The sequence below is a fragment of the Mesoplodon mirus genome (genome assembly GCF_964341445.2).
Source record: "Mesoplodon mirus genome assembly, chromosome: X".
Classification (NCBI taxonomy): domain Eukaryota; kingdom Metazoa; phylum Chordata; class Mammalia; order Artiodactyla; family Ziphiidae; genus Mesoplodon; species Mesoplodon mirus.
The window spans coordinates 1,611,915-1,632,746 of record NC_138981.1 but is presented as its reverse complement, the minus strand read 5'-3'; the positions used below and the strand labels follow the sequence as shown (position 1 = coordinate 1,632,746).

At 48.9% G+C, this 20,832-nt stretch overlaps 1 protein-coding gene and 1 long non-coding RNA gene across 3 annotated transcripts in view; one reads left to right on the top strand and one right to left on the bottom strand.

Moving 5' to 3' along the window:
* CD99 (CD99 molecule (Xg blood group)) overlaps positions 1–10,089 on the bottom strand; it is a 28,580-nt gene extending 18,491 nt beyond the window's left edge. The window contains exon 1 of the mRNA XM_082609692.1: positions 9,941–10,089. Coding sequence (XP_082465818.1) covers positions 9,941–10,007 — 67 coding nt within the window. The 5' untranslated portion in view covers positions 10,008–10,089. The remainder of the gene's footprint in view (positions 1–9,940) is intronic.
* A 78-nt stretch (positions 10,090–10,167) lies between these two features.
* LOC309796501 lies at positions 10,168–19,865 on the top strand. Of its 2 annotated transcripts, none has more exons than XR_014292465.1 (3): positions 10,168–10,409; positions 11,227–11,351; positions 17,996–19,865. It is a non-coding gene; the product is annotated as an uncharacterized lncRNA (long non-coding RNA). The 2 variants fall into 2 exon arrangements; XR_014292466.1 differs by having other exon boundaries at positions 11,192–11,351.
* The last annotated feature ends 967 nt before the right edge of the window (positions 19,866–20,832 follow it).

The following is a 20,832-nucleotide window of genomic DNA, read 5'->3' as shown; positions in this document are numbered from 1 at the left end:
TGGGCAGATTTGCAACTATGGAGTCTGTGAATGCTGAGGATGGATGGTACAATCACTACTATGATTGGCCAGAAAGTTCACTCGGGTTTTTCTGTAAGATGTTATGGAAATACAATAGGTGTCACTCTATGTCCCTCGAAAATTTACAATCCCCCCAGCATGCTGTGAATGATTTCAGGGTTCACACAGTTTGGGCAACTTGTCCATCCTTGGGGCTTCCCTCGAATCCTCTACTTGGCCATAAATGCCAATCTCTTCTGTCCATACCAAGAAAACTCCTATTCAGTTCTCAAAGCCCCGATAAGATGCTGCCCTCCTACAGGAAGCCCTCAGCATCCCTCCCAGACAGACTAACGCATTTCCGTGGGTGATTCCTATGCACGTTACAGTTTCAGAAGCTCGAGTACAGATCTTGGTTCTCAACTCTGGCTGCACATCCAAGGAGACCTCATAAGTCCCGAGGCCCAGGCTGTGCCCCAGGCCAATTAAAGAAAAAACGTTGGGAGCTGGTTCGCAAGCCACTAGTATAGATTTTTATTGCCTTACTACTCCTTAACACAGCTGGTCCCTTCTCTCTCATTTCTGCTGTCTTGTTCCAGGCTCTGCTAACACCCTCGGCTAAGGCCAGCAACGTCTTGCCCCACACACTGGGTAGCTGGTTTAATATAATCGGTTTCCCTGGCAATCCTAGGTATTTTATTTTATGCATTAAAAAGAAATGTTCTTCTGAGAGGGGGTCCCCAGGCTTTCTCAAAATACCTGAGCATCCAGGGAAGAAACTGGTTAAGGGCTTCTTGTATTCTTCCTGGAAGGATTTCGGGGAGGGGAAGGGGGGAGCCTTAAAAATGAAAGCAGAAATGGAGACAGGAGCATAGGTGGAGAAAGATTTAGAAAATGAAATCAACAGGATTCGCTAACATCGGATATGGGAGAAGGAGCCGGCAGGAATGCAAGGTGACTTTTCATTTTGAGAATCTGGGCAAACGGTCCTATCACGAGAAGCAGGAGTAAAGGAGGAGATGCCGGCCGGGGAGAACATCATGAGAAGCCGGGGATATGGAGCCCTGTAGACTCCGTGGGTGCATCCGGACGGACCAGATCTATCAGCAGGTACGGAGGTTAGCCTAGGTGGAGAGAGATCTGGGGGCGGGACTGCAGGGGAACCAGCATCAGCCTTCCAAGAGGTGGACACGAAAGCTTTCTCTGTGGTAGCCGTATGCAGTCCACACCCAGCTGAGACTCATCTGCTGCTCTGTCCTTCCCGTGCCCTGATTCCTTCCCCAACTCTGAGTCAGCTCCTTATCTTGTAGGAATGCAGAGATTATAACCCACTGGCTGGTGATGCGCTTACGGTGAGTCTAGGTGCTGGTGGTTTCAGAGCAGTGAGATAATGGCCCCCTCCCACTGGAAACCACTTGAGATAGGTACTGCAGCTATCTATCTATCATCTATCTATCATCTTTTATCCATCCATTCATCCATCCATCCTCTATCTTTTTTTTTTGCCTTATAACAAATTTAATCAGTTATACATATACATATGTTCCCATATCTCTTCCCTCTTGCATCTCCCTCCCTCCCACCCTCCCTATCCCACCCCTCTACGTGGTCACAAAGCACCGAGCTGATCTCCCTGTGCTCTGCGGCTGCTTCCCACTAGCTATCTATTTTACGTTTGGTAGTGTATATATGTCCACGCCGCTCTTTCACTTTGTCACAGCTTACCCTTCCCCCTCCCCATATCCTCAAGTCCATTCTCTAGTAAGTCTGTGTCTTTATTCCTGTCTTACCCCTATGTTCTTCATGACATTTTTTTTTCTTAAATTCCATATATATGTGTCAGCATACAGTATTTGTCTTTCCTCTATCTTTTGACATCTCTCCATCTATCCTGTATCTGTCTACCATCTATCCATTATCTATCTTCCACCATCTGTCTGTCTATCCATCCATCATCTATAAACCTACGATCTATCTATCTATCATCCATGCACCAATCAATCATCAATCACACCTATCCAGCGCTACCTCACTCCAGCCAGGCCACTAGTCTTGAATTAATTCCTCAGCATGGAGTCGAGTCAGGGCGGGGGGAGGGGGAGGGGAGGCTGCCCTCGTCTGTCCAGCAGCACCGCATCTGGACCTCTGAGGGACAGCCTTTCACGTGCATCTCGCGCTCCCTCTGAGACCCAGCCACACCCTTTCCTCTTCCTGTCCCACGGTGTTACTCTGTGTCAAACACGTAAGAATTCTCCTTCCTGAGTCTCCTTCATCTGGTGGGGCACATTCTGGGCCAACGACGTGGCAAACAGCACCCCTTTAACTTCCATGGAGAACTGACCCCAGACCCTTTCCTAAAAGAAAACAGCCAAGGACAGCAGAAGCTGACCGGCCATATCTGAGGTCTTGCCAGGGGGACAAGGTCTATATGACGCCTTGTCTGTGTCTTGCCCCCAAGACAACGTCATCGATTTACTCTGTGCATCAGTAGCTCGGGTCCAGTGCACAAGCGGACGCATTGCCAGAGCGCGATCGCACTGGGCGGTGCGGGGAGGGGGAGGGGAGGGGAGGGGAGGGGAGGGTGGAACGCCCTGCGGATGCACAAACAGAAACAGCCGGAATTCGATGGCTGCATTGTCTGCGGATGACGAATGCCTTCCACGTCCCGGAATACAACAGGTCTGGCTCTTTGCCGTCTCACGAAGGGAAGTGAACAGGCAGGAATGAAAATGAGTTCTCGCTCTCTCTCTCTCTTTTCTTTTTCTCAAAAGCACCCTTGGGAGTCATTACTTGGCTCTTTGAAAAGTTGCTGATGCCCTGCAGCTTTATGGCCCCTCTCGAAAACAGAGGGATTCTATCAAAAACGTCCAAGTGCGGAAGGCAAGAGAGATGGAAAAGGGGTTCAGATGGGCAACGGATTTCAAACGCCCCTGCCTGCCTTCTGCGGAAATAAAGACATTTTACGACACAGCCCAGTCCACCCAGACAGATGAACTGGCGCCAAAGCCACACCGATGCTTACTTAGCAAAGCGTGGGTAAAGTATTCTGGTGTTTTCTACTCGAATCTATTTGATCTTTTTCGTTTCAATGCTGCTGGACGTTCACTAAATTCCCAGCCTGTCCAAGGGTCCCTAACCGCCACTGGAAAAACACCGCTTAGAGGGCTTGTATCTAACTCTAGGGGGAGGAAAAAAAAAAAAAAAAAGGAAGTTTCTGGTTTTCTGTTTACGGGGTTTTTTTGGTTTGTTTGTTTTAAATTTTTTTAATTTATTTATTTATTTATGGCTGTGTTGGTTCTTCACTTCTGTGCGAGGGCTTTCTCTAGTTGTGGCAAGCGGGGGCCACTCTTCATCGCGGTGCGCGGGCCTCTCACTATCGCGGCCTCTCTTGTTGCAGAGCACAGGCTCCAGACGCGCAGGCTCAGTAATTGTGGCTCAAGGGCCCAGTTGCTCTGCGGCATGTGCTGTCTTCCCAGACCAGGGCGCAAACCCGCGTCCCCTGCATTGGCAGGCAGACTCTCAACCACTGCGCCACCAGGGAAACCCTGTTTACGGGGTTTTTAAAAAATAATATGAGTAGCAAGAGGGTGGCCGCACTGAGTCATTCAAGACAAAGCTGAAATTAACACAGCCGTGTACCAACTCCCCAAAGTGCCATAAGAATTAGGCGAAGAGGGGCTTCCCTGGTGGTGCAGTGGTTAAGAATCTGCCTGCCAATGCAGGGGACGCGGGTTCGAGCCCTGGTCTGGGAAATCCCACATGCCACGGAGTAACTAAGCCCGTGCACCACAACTACTGAGCCTGCGCTCTAGAGCCCGTGAGCCACAACTACTGAGCCCGTGTGCCACAACTACTGAAGCCCACGGGTCTAGAGTCCATGCTCGGCAACAAGAGAAGCCACCGCAATGAGAAGCCCGCGCACCGCAACGAAGAGTAGCCCCTGCTCGCCACAACTAGAGAGAACCCGCGTGCAGCAACGAAGACCCAACGCAACCATAAATAAATAAATGAATAAATAAATTAAGAAAAAAGAAAAAAAGAATTAGGCGAAGAATACAAACAGCAGATTCCAAAAAGCAAGAAAAAAAAAGGAACTCCTGTGTCCCTATGTGGACAGATACAGATGCAGATGTGAAAGACACAGGCAGACCTCATTTTATTGCGTTTAGCTTTACTGTGTTTTTTACAAACTGAGGGTTTGGGGGCAACCCTGTTTCGACCAAATTTACTGGTACTTTTCCAACAACTTTTGTTCACTTCGTGTCTCTGTGTCTCATTTTGGTAATTCTCGCAATCGTTCAAACTTTTTCATTATGATATGTGTGTGACGGTGACCTTTGATCAGTGATCTTTGATGTTACTACTACGAGTCTCTGAAGCCTCACAGGATGGTGAGCATTTTTTAGAAATAAAGTATTTTTCAATTAAGCCATGTTCATTGTTTGTTTGTTTGTTTGTTTGTTTGTTTGTTTTTTTCTTTTTGCGGTATGCGGGCCTCTCACTGTTGTGGCCTCCCCCGTTGCGGAGCACAGGCTCCGGATGCGCAGGCCCAGCGGCCATGGCTCACGGGCCCAGCCGCTCCGCGGCATATGGGATCCTCCCAGACCGGGGCACGAACCCGTATCCCCCGCATCGGCAGGCGGACTCTCAACCACTTGCGCCACCAGGGAGGCCCTGTTTGTTTGTTTTTTGTGTGTGTGGTACGCAGGCCTCTCACTGTTGTGGCCTCTCCCGTTGCGGAGCACAGGCTCTGGATGCTCAGGCTCAGCGGCCATGGCTCACGGCCCCAGCCGCTCCGCGGCATGTGGGATCTTCCCGGACCGGGGCATGAACCCGCGTCCCCTGAATCAGCAGGCCGACTCCCAACCACTACGCCACCAGGGAAGCCCCATTGTTTTTTATTAAAGACATAATGTCACTGCACATCCGACAGACTAGATTCTAATGTAAACATGACTTTTACATACACTGGGAAACCAAAAAATTCCTGTGACTTGCTTTTACTGGGGTGGTCTGGAACCGAACCCACAATCTCTCTGAGGTGTGCCTGTCCTATTAATTAGGTAAATACCCATAGGAATTCTGGTTAGTTAACCTCTTTCACCCAAGAGATTAGGCACAAACAAAAAAAGGACGTCTAGTGTTGGGTGGTCAACCAGAACTCCCTGGGAGGATAAAGCCAAACTCAGAAGCACTATGGCAGCCTCTCGTAAGACCAACCACTTGTGTATCCTACACAACCTGGCCATTCTCCCAGAAGGACACAAATATAACAAAATAGTCACGGTTGTTGACTGTGGTTGAAGTGTGTGTGTGTGTGTGTATGTGTGTGTGATGTGGGTCTTTGTCCTGTAAGGTTGGAAGGGTGACTGTAAATTAAAAATAAAAGCCCTGGTGGAAACAAAGGAAGAGACTTCTCTTCCCTCGCCCTTTGCTTCCAGATCTTTCTCTGTCCTTTTCCAAGGTGGGTAAATATGTTTAACGGCTAAAGGAGCCTGTTCTGACAACCTGTAGAGAATGGGTGACATTTACTTAGCTACTTTTAAAAGTGCGTCTTTGCAGCCTTAGTGGGTCACCTGTGATGCATGTCACATCCTGGTATCACGCTCACTCGATCATAAAATGGGTTTCTTTCCCTTCTACCTTGGCGGAGAGGCTTTCTGGGTTGATGTTGGGTTGAATTCTAATTCTCCAACACCTTCCCTGTTCCACCAAAGACGCTCTGGTAAATAGTACTGCCACGAAGGGGCTGCCGTGACTTATATCATGAAACCCATGTTGATAACAATGCCTGTGGGGAGCTCATTTTCAAGTATGTGTCATCCTCTGAGGGTTAGAAAACACCCCTCTGTCTGCAGAAAACACATCCAAAACCACTGTATCCCTGCAAAAGGACTTTCGGAGATCTGTAAACACAACTCCATCGTTAACCCTAAGAACTGGCAAAGGAGATCAAAGAGCAATCTCCACTGATTTACCGGGTGTCAGAACAAACCACACGGGGACTCAGCGAGATGTCCTGTGCCAGATGTGTCTCCCCAGCTGCCACCAGGGCTGGGCGTCCTCAAACAGCTGGGTGTCTGAAGGATTCTGCGGAAAGCCAGGACGCTGAATGAGTTGGCACCTCACCCCAAGACAACCTCCCGTCTTCTTTTTAACCCCGTCTGTAAGTCATACACAGCATGGGATTCTTTTCTCTCTAAAAGAAGCCACGGTGATTGGAAAATCTCAATAGGAACAAATACATGGGCTTCATGTGTGTGGTAGTCAGTCTCCTTTGGGAGGAAAACCTCAGCTGGAAAAAATTCCAGACTTCATCCGTGAAATCCCTGCATCCTACACGTTGGATGGATTTAACTACTCGACCACCTGCATTCTTTTTCTGAACAATTAGCATATCATCCAGATGAAGAAAAGTGCATCCCCCCCCATGAAGAACCCCCCCAAATCAAGTATTTTAATATCTCTAGATGCAAAAAAAGGGGTGGGGGTTGAACCATCATAAACTGAGAATGAAGAAAGAGCCAAAGCCCTGAAGGAAATAACACGCAATTAACTTTTTATCAGAGCCAAACATGCAGGCAGGACAATGAAACTCACTTTCTCTGCCTGGCAAGCAGAAACAGGAATAGCTGGATGGGGAGCTGGAGAAGCCACGCCTGCTTGGATGGGGATGATGAGGGAATCCCCGGAAACCTGTCAGTTGCCCAGGAAATGTCGCTTTCCCTAGGCGTTTCTGGATTTTCAAACAGCACTGGCTACTGTGCAAAGGCTGGGATGGAGCGTGGGGTCCTGGATTCAGCACCTTCCTGGACCCATTTCCCACCCGGTCCGCACTTAGGTGGCCCAGGTACCAGGAGTTCTAAAGCCCGGGATGTGAGTGTCCTACCTGGAGGAAGACTACTGAATCCAAACCCCCAGCTACCAACAACCTGGAATCTGTGACACAAATTCCAGGGTTTCTCAACCTCAGCACTACTGACATTGGGGCTGGAGGACTCTCTGATGAGGGGCGTGCTGGGCCCTGTGGGCTGTGCAGCAGCATCCCTGGTCTCCACCCACCGGATGCCAGGAGCACCTCCTCCCCCCAGTGTGACAACCAAAAACGTCCCCAGACATTGTCCTTTGTCCCCCTGGGGGACCAAGTCATCCCAGATTGCAAACTACAGCCATAGGTAGATAAATGGATGGATGGATGGATGGATAGATAGATGATTTATATTAAGTCTCCATGCTCGGTCAGGGTTTCTCAGCCTCAGCACGACTGACATTGGGGCTGGAGGACTCTCTGATGAGGGGCGTCCTGGGCACTGCGAGCTGTGGACCAGCATCCCTGGTCTCCACCCACCACATGCCAGGAGCACGCCCCCTACGGTTGAGACAACCACAAACATTTCCAGACATGGCCAAGTGTCCCTGGTGGTGGGAGGAAGCACTGCTCTATCGAAAGCCAAAGTTGCCTCTTTCCTTGTAGGGCCCCTGCGTCTCTCCACTCCACACTGTCCCACGGGGATTTCCAGAAAAACCTGGGAACACAAGAGCCCTGGGTCCCAAGGCCTCGGGAAGCAGACCAGTGCTATCTGCACCCCGATGAAGATCTACCCCTGACTCAATGGACGTCTGTAGCCAGAATGGAAACGAAGCCAAACCCCGATTTCTATAGGGAAGTGTGTTCTGAACTTCAGCAACTCGAAAGCAAACTTTCCTAATAAAACCCCATTTGTACCTTAGGAACAGTCCGTTCCCTGCCTCGGACCCCAGAAGGATCAGGCAGGGGAGGGGAGGCGCCCTCCAAGAGATCAGCGTGTATGAAGGCCCTGTCCCCTCTCTGCTCTTTCGGGGCGAGACTGGCTTTCCACCACCCCCCACCGCTGCTCTGTACCCCCTCCTCCCATCCCCCTGCCATTAAATCCGCAACATCCGCTGGCTGAAAGCATCAACCAACCCGGAGTAGCTGGGAGCAACCTGCATAGAAATCAGGCAATTCTAGCGTAACGGTGCTCTGGGTTTTTTCTAAAAATTACACATTTTATATACAGGGTAGACTATAACCTGTATGTGAAACCTGTTAAAAACAAAGAAACAAAACACAACTGTCACCAGAGACAGCTTCCAACTCAGCCAAACCCTCACACTGGCCAGGACTGTGTTCTCCACCCCTGAGTTCTTGAACTGTGGGGCTACCGTTCCTTGGCCCTGCGTCCTATCTGCCTGATGAGATGTTTCCCTTCCCCCAGCAGATGGCACCTTCTTGGGCGACCAGAACCCCTTGTCATCCATCTCCCTGGAGCGAGGCGCACAGTTAAGGGCTCAGAGGGCAATTAGCTCATGAAACATGAATGAAGGTGTAGCCAGGGGGATGCCCGAAAAGTTCTCATGAGCAGGTGTGACAACCACACAGCAGGAAAAAAAAAAAAAAAAAACTAATGGAGAACTCTGTGGTGAGGCAGCTAGTTGGGATATTAGGGCAGGAAACAGAGAAACAGGAAACCCATCCCAGGCCCTCCCCACCAAGCTGTAAACTATTCCAAGAGTTCCCCATGGATCAGGCTGAATTTTTTCTAAAGCCTGCAGCGAACACACAACCTCTAGAATACATGGCACACATTTTAAAAAATGCAGACATCGATCAGCAAATCCTCCCTAAAATAAAAAGCAGGCGGGGGACCAGGGCTCAACCTTCAGCCTCTAGCGCTGAGCTGGAAATTTCCAGGTAAACACCGGGCCTTCTCTGTCCTGTGTCTGGTTCCTGAAATGTGTCCTCCACCGATCAGACCACTCCTGAAAGACACTGCCCTAGTGGCTGTCCACTTAAAAATAACCACATAAAGGACCCAAAACAACCGTTAGTCGGAGAAACCTGTTTTGTATGCCACACCCAGCAGGATCCCCACTTTCCTTTTAAAAGAAGAGAGAGAGAGAGAGAGAGACAGGAAAACAGGATCTCAACTTCCATTTTAAAAGGAGGAAGACAGGAAAACGCAGGCAAGAACGAGAAACGGGCCAGGTTGGCTGGGGAGTGTGGGCGTCCCGGGCGTCCTGTCCTCCTGACACTTTTTTGGGTGCGGTTTTCCGAATTATCTACTCGGACACACGGACGATCGGCTGAGAACACGTGTCCCTTGGCGGCGGCGTTCTGTACCCGACCGCGCGCTCGCCAGAAGTCCCCGCGGCCCGGACATCCCAAGAGCGGCTGGGCGTTTCTAGAGCTCCGAGTTTTTCCTGCCTTCCTCCCCCTTTCCCGGGTTTCAGGGTCCCCGGCCGAGTCCAAATTTAGTCACGGGCCGCAGGGCGTGGCGCCCGGAGGCGGCCACCGAGCGCCTGAACAAAGACGCGGTCCCCGGGCCCTGCCAGCGCTCTGGCCGGGGCGCGGGGCGGCCGCAGGGGCGCACACCCGCGCCCGGGAACTGAAGGGAACCCCGGGGGGAGGGGGGACTCGGGGGCCACCGCCCCACCCAGGGGCCTCCCAACTTTTAAGAGTCTGTGAATGTGAAAACAAACGCTGACATTCGCCTGCGGAGTGAGTCCAACGGCGCCCGGGAAGAAAGCGGGGAGGAAGGGGTAAGGCCGCCTGCTTGGGGCGTTGGCCACCCGTTGGCACAGCGGGTCCCTCTAGGCGGGAAGGAGGGCTCGGGGGTCCCCGGCGCGTCCCCTTCCACGCGCCCCCCACACACAGTGCGCCCCCCAAAATACGTCCCTCGCCATGCGTCCCGCAAAGTGTGTAGGCCCCGCACAGCGCGCCCCCGAGGTGCATGGTCCCCCAGTGCGCCCCCCAAACTTTGTGTCCTACGCACGATGTCCCCCGAAGTATGTCCACCCCATACGGAGCGTCCGTCCCCCAAGGTTCGACCCCCTCCCGCGGCCCTTCCCTGGGGCCCCGACGCGGGTCCCCAAGCCAGGCCCGCGCCCCCGTGAGCCCCACCGGCCGCCGCTCACTCACCCCGGGTGGGCACCTGGGTGCCAAGCAGGCCGAGCAGCAGCAGCGCGAGGGCCGCCCGGCGCGCCATGGTGCGCCCCGCGACGCAAAGGGTCTGTCCCGGGAGTGGCGCGCGGATGGCGGCGGCGGGAGGGACACCCCCGGGGCGGGGCCGGGTCAGGGTGCAGCGGTCGCCCCGCCCCGGCCTCAGCCCTCCCCGCTGGCGGCCGCCCCACCCCCGGGCCCCCGGGGAGCCGCAGGGGCAGGGCACGCGCGCGGGAGGCGGGGCGAGGCCAGTCCCTCCTGCTCCCAAAGTGTAGGGCCGCGTCTCCACCCTCCCAGCCCTCTTTAACGGGAACCCCCCGGGCGGCCTCTCTAGACAACGGAGTGAAGCCCCCCCCTCCGGGGTCTGCTAAGAGTGGACGCCCTGCCTCGGGTGCAAAAGCCCGCGGTCCCCAAAGTCCAGTCTGGAGTAGCAGAGCGCAGAGCACGGGTAGGGGTTTGGGGGCGCAGGGCCGCCCTTACTTCCCAGCCTGACCATGGACCTCCTTTGCAGGAGCCTCCTGGGGAGGGGTGGGACATGTCTCCCCTCCCCCATCCGAGGCAGCTGGCGCCCAGGTTGGGGGGGGGAGGGGCATCTCCGGCGACAGTCACAAGCCACAGCCGCAATGTGGGTGCCCTTCCCTGTCCCGGGCTTACAATATTTTTTAAATTAAGATATTAGCTTAAAATTCTATCCGTGTTCCTTCAGGACACTGGAACGAAGGTGTCAGACTCAGAAATAGCCCTGAGTCACATTCCGGGATTCTACCCTCCCGACCCTACCCATCCAGGGCCAGGTCCTACCCATCACACCCCTCCGGCTCCCGGGATGACTCAGGGCCCCTCCTCCCTGCCCTCCTGACACCTGTCCTTCCGCCGCCATACACAGCGGACACGTGTACCCCCTGGGTCAGACACACATCTGGCCAGAGGTGCCTGGACCCACACCCCAGGGCCCCCAGACTGCTTATCTTACACGGCCAGCAGTCTGAACAAACACACCTGGACCCAGGGAGAAGGTGGTTCTTTTTCTCGGCCAACTGAAACCCCAATACATGATTGTAGTCTACAGGCAGGAAGGTAATGTAATCATCTTCGGGGGGAAAACAAAAACCAAAAACCCTGTCTTTGAAGTGTCCCTTCTTGTAGCTAACCTGGTTGACCACTCAGCCAGAGAGCCCCATACCTCCATGCAAATTTCTCTATATATTTTTTCTACCCCTCGCTTTTCAGCCTTGACTCTGCCAATTACCACTTCCCTTTCCCAGACCACAGTCTTGGGGCCAATAGAGGATATATGGACCCTGGTCAGCTGTAAACAAGAGGACGTCCAGGGCACTTCTGAGGGAGGAAGGGGATGCTGGAGCTGCTGCAGCCATTTTGGCACCTTGAGGTAAGTCAGCCTCTGAATGAAGCATAGATAAAAGAAACCATGTGCTTCCTGCCAAGGTCAAATTCCAAAGCCCCTTCCCTGGGAACTTTTCAGTTCACCCCAATTACCTTCAAAAGAAAGGCCCTACCTGGCAAATCTCCAACCTCTGACAATTGAGCTGTACCACGGCTGACACTTTTCTCTTTTTAGAAGCTTCTGGAGGCTGTGTGCATTTGGTCACTGAGGGGCTGAGTCCCCATCATCAGCCATAACTTTAGGCACCATTGCTCTCTGAATGCCAGGGCTGGAGGTTTTATATTTATGTCCCTTACAGAGAGGCATTCTGAAGACTTCTGTAATTTATCAAGATGACTTTTGGCTACTTCTCTTTTTTTTTTAAGTGCTGCCTTCCTTAGTTCAAAATAAAAATTTCCATAACATCATGCAGATGCTTTGGCTTCAAAAAGCTCTAACTTCCAGAATGAAAATTAAATTACTTGAAAAAGCTTCCTCACTTGTATCCAAACACCATAGAACCCATGTGAAGTCCATAAGCTGGGCTGGGAGCTGGATGGAACGCATTTGGGAACAGGACTCTTGCTCCGAGTGGGGAACCCAGGGGAGTCATCAGTTAGATGCATTAAACTGTAACGTGCTTATACATAGTGAACTTGGAACCTGCCTTCACCGATCACTTTAATTGTTGCTACCAAAAAAACCCCCAGAAAACAAAAAGCCTCACATGCTCCCCAAGCATCACAGAGCCTAAACGGTAAGATGTTTGCCTGAGTTATTTTTCAGGAACTTGGGTTCAGCTGTGTCCAGTTTGAGCTCAAGCCGGGTAAGACTGGTCAAGACTACAGACTCTCCAACTGGGCATTTATGAGAGTCCACTTGATGATATTTTTCACATCTCAGTGCCAAAAACTCAACCCCCAGAACAAGCTAATGCCAACATTTTCTGAACAATGGTCCCATGAAGAAGCCTGGACCTTAGTTGCACCTTCGCAGAGTGACGGTCAACTCACTTCTTTCTTTTTTTTTAAATTTTTTTTATTGAAGTATAGTTGATTTACAGTGTTGTGCCAGTCTCTGCTGTACAGCAAAGTGACTTAGTTATACATACACACACACACACACACACACATACACACACACACATTCTTTTTTTAATATTCTTTTCCATTATGGTTTATCACAGGACAGTGAATACAGTTCCCTGTGCTCTACAGTAGGACCCTGTTTATCCATCCTGTACCTACTAGTTTGCATCTGCTAACCCCAAACTCCCAATGCTTCCCTCCCCCACTCCCCACCCCATTGGCAACTACAAGTCTGTTCTCTATATCTGTGAGTCTGTTTCTGTTTTGTAGCTAAGTTCTTTTGTGTTTTAGAACACAAAATTTTAGATTCCACATATAAGTGACCTCATATGGTACGTGTCTTTCTCTGACTTACTTCATTTGGTATGTTAATCTCTAGGTCCATCTGTGTTGCTGTAAATGGCGTTATTTCATTCTTTTTCATGGCTGAGTAATATTCCATTGTATATATGTATCACATCTTCTTTATCCATCCATCTGTTGATGGACATTTAGGTTGCTTCCATGTCTTGGCTATTGTAAATAGTGCTGCTATGAACATTGGGGTGCATGTATCTTTTGGAATTAGAGTTTTATCTGGATATCCACCCAGTAGTGGGATTGCTGGATCATATGGTAATTCTATTTTTAGTTTTTTAAGGAACCTCCATCCTGTTCTGCACAGTGGCTGTATCAATTTACATTCCCACCAACAGTGTAGGAGGGTTCCCTCTTCTCCACACCCTCTCCAGCATTTATTTGTAGACTTTTTAATGATGGCCATTCTGACCAATGTGATCACCACATTTTTTTCTTACCTTCACTCACCTTTCCACACACTCCCCACACCTCAGCTTTGCCCCATAAATACCCTAAGCCCTTCACCTTCAGGGAGGCCAATGTGAGATTTCTTCTCCTGTCTTCTCACCTGGCTGCCTCGTGAATACACCCTTTCTCTTGGCTGCAAACCTCAGCATCACAGCGTTTGGCTTGCTTGGTGTCAGGCAAACAAACCTGCTTCAGGTACACGTGCATTATACTGGTTGAACCACAGGACGTGACCAAGGTTGGACCATTTTTGATGGGTGCAAAGGGCAATTCTGTGTTTCAATGTTACCCTTGGTGACTCCCCGTCTTAAGCTGGGACCTCGTCTATCTCTTCAGTTTTTAACTGTTAATTCATCTGACTTTGGTCCATTCATAACCTGCTCTCCAAGCCAGATATTCATGCTTATGTATATATTTCCTCTAAAACACATGCTCACACACGGCTTAAACAACAGACATTTATTTCTCACAGTCCTGGAGGCTGGGAGTCTGAGATCACGGCATGGGCATATTAGTTCCTGGCAAAGCTCTCTTCCTGGCTTACAGATGCCACCTTCTTGCTGTGTCCTCACATCATGGAGAGACAGCTCTGGTATCTCTTCCTCTTCTTATAAGGACACTAATCCCATCACAGGGACCCCATCCTCATGACCTCATCTAACCGTAATCACCTCCTAAAAGCCCCTCCTCCTAACACCATCACCTCGGGAATCAGGGCTTCTACATATGAATTTTCGGGAACACACACACACATTCAGTCCATAACAACCTCCATCCATCAAGAATATTCTTTACAACAGCAAAATAGTAAAAACAAACACAACAAAAAACAACTATAGGCACTACAGGAGATCAGTGTGTACTGGGAAACTCTGCAGCCATTTGAAAGCATCGTAGAAGAACGTTTAATGATTTGCAAATACTCATAAATCTTAAAGGCACAGCCTAAGCCAATGCATGTTCTATAGAAAGTCTCTATAAATAAAGTGAAAGTAAATAGCAGGATACACACTAAACCTTTAGTACGGATTAGTTCTTATATTATAAGGGATGTTTTGGTGTCTGTGTTTTCTAAATTTTCTGCACTGTATTATTTTTGAATAGGAGGTAAATGTGTTTTAACATTGTAAGAGTGGAAATTTGGAGAACACCCTATAGTGTGACCTAGTTCAGGAAGGAGGTCCTGGAAATATGATGGTAATTTAATAGGATGGAGTCTGACCTCCCCTCTCACCCCTGGACGTGGACGCAGTGAGAACAGACAGATGGACCATGGGAAGCCTGAAGTCCAGAAACTATATGAGCAGAGTGCCCTCCTGGAGTTGGCAGAAAATATCAAGTACTGCCGATGAGAAAGAAGAGGCTCAAGTTGCATTCCCAGAAGCAGAACCTGAGATGGGCATTCTTGTGCCAATGGGTTATGGAGAGAGAGCTCCTGGGAGGAGAAAGTTAGGGAGGCTGGCCAGGAAAGGGGCAAGAGCTGAGCAAGGAGGTAGTGTCAGCTGGGGCTGAGGCTTACCCTGACCCTGCCAGGCACTCTGGGGCACGGAATGTATCTCCTAGAGGCCAGAGGGGCTTCTGTGCACCGCAGTCATCAGTCGTTGGCCAGGCACTGCCTTCAACCCTAGGAAGGGAGTATATGGGCATAACCTGTAGGGTAAGGTGTCTCGTCTTCAGGCCAGGACCGTTCTGTGAAGAAGGCGCAGTTAATAGCCAACACTCATAGCTGTTGGCAGTCAGGTGTCCAGGCTTGGGGAGCATCAACAACGTCCACTACATCACCCCCCGCAATAAAATCAACGCTCCATACTGTGGAAGAAGGGCTAAAGGATATGAGACGGTCAACTTGAAGTCTCACACGTACACAAAATGGATGGCAGGAAGAAAGGGAGACAGCAAGGAGGGAAGGATAGATGGATGGATGGATGGATGGATGGATGGATGGATGGGTGAGTGGGTAACAGGTGGATGGATGGAAGGATGGATGGATGGATGGATGGATGAGTGGGGAGTAGGTGGATGGATGGATGGATGGATGAGTGGGGAGTAGGTGGATGGATGGATGGATGGGTGAGTGGGTAACAGGTGGATGGATGGAAAGATGGAAGGATGGATGGATGGATGGATGGGTGGATGAGTGGGTAGTAGGTGGATGGATGGATGAGTGAGTGGGGAGTAGGTGGATGGATGGATGGATGGGTGAGTGGGTAACAGGTAGATGGATGGAAAGATGGATGGATGGATGGATGGATGGATGAGTGGGTAGTAGGTGGATGGATGGATGAGTGAGTGGGGAGTAGATGGATGGATGGATGGGTGGGTGAGTGGGTAACAGGTGGATGGATGGATGAGTGAGTGGGGAGTAGGTGGATGGATGGATCGATCGGTGAGCGGATGGATGGAAGGGTGGGAGGATGGAGGGAAGGAAGGTCAGATGGATGGAGGGATGGATGGATGAATGATATTAGCACCTGGCCACACCGAATCATGTTCACCAGACTTTCTCCTGATGTTTAAATTATTCTTGGGTAGTCAGCCAAAACTGACAAATTTGCAATCTGGTGTATATTCAGCCAGTCCGCTACCCTGAATCAGATGAGCTCTAGTGCCCTTTCAAGCTTAAGGCTTTAATCTTCAAGCCTGGGCAGCACCTGACCCGTTGGCCTTTGGCAGTCACCAGGGCCAAGCCCAAAAGCATTTCCCTCCTCCAAGCCCCCACCTACACAGCTATCTGCCCCCTTAGAACTCGATTTCTTATTGTCAGCATTTCTCATTGGTAGGAATCATTTTTTTCCCTCATCTATCTGTCATCGAGCTGATGTTAGAAAATTGAGACTAAAAAAATGTATATAGGAGTGTTTGAAATAGTCTTTAATTATATCTGAAATATTGGTGTTTCCTAATGTAAAGAGAGTGTATCAAGGAAAAGAAAAAAAAACACAAGTAGAACATTAGTAGAGCCAAAAGTCACAGGAAATATTTCACAGTCAAAATCGTAACTTTTTCCTGTTTAAATGCCACTGACTGGAAATGATCATGGGGAAGAAATACTTCATTTTTGGTGGTACACACAAAAAACAGATGCCAGCAAGCAAGTCCATGTGGCTTTAATTTTACATCTGAGGCCATGTCAGGACTCTAAAGTTGTTGGCTAAGACTCTTCCAGAAAGCTGGAAGCCAAAAGAATGAGGTCAAACCCCATGTAGACGGGACTCATCCAACCCACTGAGTGCTAGAATGGAAAAACAAGATGGTGGCAGGAGGAATTTGCTCCCGCTCTGCTTAAGCAAAGACACCCATCTTCTCAGCGTTCTCAGGCCTTTGGACTTGGACTGACACCGCCAGCGGCTCTCCTGGGTGTCCAGCTTGCAGACAGCAGACCATGGGACTTCTCAGCCTCCATAACCATGAGCCAATACCTTTCTTTTTTTTTTTAATGATTTTATTTATTTATTTATTTGTTTATTATTTATTTACCTCCTTCGGGTCTTAGTTGTGACACGTGAGATCTTCACTGAGGCATGTGGGATCTTTCTTTGTGATGCAAAGGCTCTTCATTGGGGCACGTGGGCTTCTCTCTAGTTGTGACATGTGGGTTTTCTCTTCTCTAGTTGTGGCACGTGGGCTCCAAAGCGCATGGGCTCTGCAGCTGTGGTGCACGGGTTCCAGAGCGTGTGGGCTCTGTAGTTTGCAGCATGCGGGCTCTCTAGTTGAGGCGCTCGAGCTCAGTAGTTGTGGTGCGTGGGCTTAGTTGCCCTGTGGCCTGTGGGATCTTAGTTCCTCAACCAGGGATAGAACCTGCATTCCCTGCATTGGAAGGCGGATTCTTTACCACTGGACCACCACTAATTTGTATAATAAATCTTCTCTCATACATACGTCCACATATCCTATTTTTTCTGTCTCTCTGGAGAACGCTGACAAATACAGAGGGTGATGGATAGAGAGGGTGATGAGGATGGAGGATGATTGGCAGGAGGTGGTCCAAGAAGACCTATTTGAAGACACAGGTGGCCTCTGAGGCCACATGAATGAAGTGGAGGCTGCAGCGTGGAACAGATTCTCCCCCCAGAACCTCCAGAAGGAATCAGCCTCACTGACCTGTTGATTCCAGATTTCTGGTCTCCTGAACTATGAGCAAATAAATTCCTGTTGTTTGTCAGACACCTAGTTTGAGGTAATTTGTTATGGCAGCCCCTGGAAACGCATGCAAAGATCACACCCGTGCTGACAGTCTTTCCCGTAAAACAATGATGAGCCATGCTCTTAACGATATCCTCTCTGCACTCACCTGCCTTTCTTCACTTCATCGTTTTTTTGTGCGTGTGTGAGGGAGGGTTGAGAGACACAGGACAGTCAGAGGCAGAAATAATTAAGGGACACAAGTGTCGTTTTGAGTCATTCTGCTGCACTGTTTATCTGTCCTCTATTAAGTTTTTTAGGTGCAAGCAAAAGAATAGACTTCTGAATGATGTTGCAAAAAAAAAAAAAAAGGAATTTGGATATTTGCAGAATTGCTAAAAGAGCCGGTGGGTGCCCAGATATGAAATGTTTATATGTTTGTAATCTTGTATAATCTCCTTGCCTTGGGTGTGGGTGGGATCTGAGATGTGCTTCTAACCCAGAGAATATGGCAAAAACGAGGGGATGTCCCTGCCATGATTACACACGATGTAGCTTTCTTAGCAAGAAAAGCTCTATTCTCATTCTCTCTCTCTCTCTCTCTCTCTCTCTCTGTCTCTCTCTTTCCTCTAGTCACTGGCTTTGGCAAACCAAGCTGCCATGAGGTAAATGACCAAGATAGAGGAACTCACATGATACAGAAGGATCAGTGACCTGAGAGCTGCTTCCAGCAAGATACTGAAGCATCAGCCCTGCCTGCAGCTGCTGGGAGATGAATTCCACCAACAGCCTCAAACTCCACAAGAAGTGGACCTGACCCCGCCTGAGCATCTGATGAGAATACAGCCCAGCTTATCCTAGGATGGCTGCCTGCTCAGACCCTGAAGCAGGAACCCAGCTAAGCCAGGCTTGGACTCCTGGCCCAACAGAAACCATGAGATAACAAATGTGTGTTGATTTAAGATGCTAAATTTGCACTAGTTGGTTAGGCACGATCAGAAAATGACTTCAGCTGGAGAACCAGCCTTGGGACCCTGCAGCCAAGAAAATGCCCCCAAACCAAACTCCAAAATTGGCCTGTGAGGATATTTCTCTGGGCACCACAGCCCCGGGAACTCAGCCTTGTTGTCCCATCTCTGCCTCTGGAGAGACTGACTTCCAGCTGTGTCTCGAGCCCCCCATGAGAAGCCTGGGAACATATGCATCTGGTCACAGACCCCAGGATTCAGGTCCCCTCCTTCAGCTGCAAGGGAAGCTGGGAAATGTCTTCTGAGGTTGCTTCTGTGCTGGAGTTCACGGGGAGGGGAGTGGCCCAGACGTGGGAAGGTTGTCACCATTCTGTTCAGCCCACCATGAGCAATGGGCTTCACGAATCACTTCCTAATGGCCCTACATTCGCTAGGATGTGTCAAGGCATCACTGAGCCAAACTCCACTCAGCAAATTCCTTCCGTCACCCCTGTGAGTACGCCATATAATCTGTTTTTCAATGTTTCATTTAAAATAGGAGGTTCTTTTCTTCAAAGGTAAAAAAGAATAGTACACGCTTGTAAACTCAGCCAGTCTTGTTTCATCTATTCCTCATCTCACCCTGGATTATTTACAAACAAATCCCAGACATCATAAAACTTCATCTGCAAATATTTGAGTAACTGTCTCTGAAAGTGAAATTTCGTATTTAAAAACTATTACACCCTAAAAATGATCAATAAATATTTGAGTATCTCTGAAAGTGAAATTTCATATTTAAAAATTACTACACCTTAAAAATGATCAATAATTCACAATTTCATCAAATATCAAGGCAGGGAATATCTTTACCCTTTGTCTTAAAATACTTGGATTACAGTTGGATTGCTTAAATTGGGATACAAAGAAATCCCATAAATTGTGAAAAACTAAACTAGAATAAAACAAAATAAATAAGAACAGTAGAATAGAATAGAATAAAATAAGTGCGACTAAGAATAAAATAAGAATAAATAAGGTAAAATAAATAGAACAAAGTAAGAATAAAGTAGAATAGAAGAGAATAAGATAAAACAAATAAAAATAGAGGTACTTCCCCGGTGGCACAGTGGTTGAGAATCCTCCTGCCACTGCAGGGGACACGGGTTTGAGCCCTGGTCCGGGAAGATCCCACATGCTGTGGAGCAACGAAGCCCCTGCACCACAACTACTGAGCCCGTGAGCCACAACTACTGAGCCCACGTGCTGCAACTACTGAAGCTCATGTGCCTAGAGCCCGTGCTCCACAGCAAGAGAAGCCACTGCAATGCAAAACCCGCACACCGCAACAAAGAGTAACCCCCGCTCGCCGCAACTAGAAAAAGCCCGTGCGCAGCAACGAAGACCCAACACAGCCAAGAAAAAAAAAATAGAAGAGAACAAAATAAAATAAATAAAATGATAAGGTTCCTCATCTCCCGGGGCGTGTGAATCTGCTCTGTTAATGTTTTCGACACACAGCCCGTCAGGAACCGTTCATTAATAATCACACCTGGAGGGCACTCCAGCTGCCATGCTTATTTGCCTTGAAATTCCATTTCCCATCTCAACACTCCCTCGGCTTAGACTATTTCAGGGTCTCCCACATGTCTTTGAAGGGTCCCCAAGTTTCAACCCATTAATGGCCCTAAAAATCAGTGTGAGCAAAGGTGACTTTTACTCAATGAAAATGAAAAGGACACCTGTATACTTTTTCATTTTCTAATGACGGATTAGACTTTTTAAAAAATGGGTCATCCAGCATCTGGAAGACATTTGGTATCACCAGCCACGTAAAAATCATATGTCCCTCGTCCTCTGGAGCTGGCTTGTCTGGCAGCCGATGTGCTCCGGTCAGGGTGACCCCAGGCCACGACACGCCCCGAGAGAAAACACTTGCAAAGTCAAGGAGGTGGGTCTGTGTATGGCGGGGGTGGGGGGCTTCCAGATTTGATTTCTCTATAGTGACAGTGAAGGCAGCCAAACACCACAAGCTCCTTTCTTTCTGTTTGCAGTTACAGGCAGACCTCATTTTATTGCACTTCTAAGATAGAGCAGCTGTTTTGTTTCGTTTTGTTTTTGTTTTTTGTAACAAACGAAAGCTTTGAGGCGACCCTGCATGTTTTTCCCAAGAGCATTTGCTCACTTCATGTTTCTGGGTCACACGTTGGTCATTCTCACAATATTTCAAACGTTTTCATTATGTATAAAATAGATAAACAGCCAGGACTTACTGTAGAGCACGGGGAACTCTACTCAATATCTTGTAACAACCTATAAAGCAAAACGATCTTAAAAAGTGTATACATACACATACATATATATATACACATATGTATATATAAAACTGAATTACTTTCCTGTATACCTGAAACTAACACGGCATTGTAAGTCAACTATACCTCAAAAGAAGTATTTTTTTTAAAAAAAGATAAACACTGGTAATACTTTGCACTTTACCTTATCCAGGATAATAAACGAGTT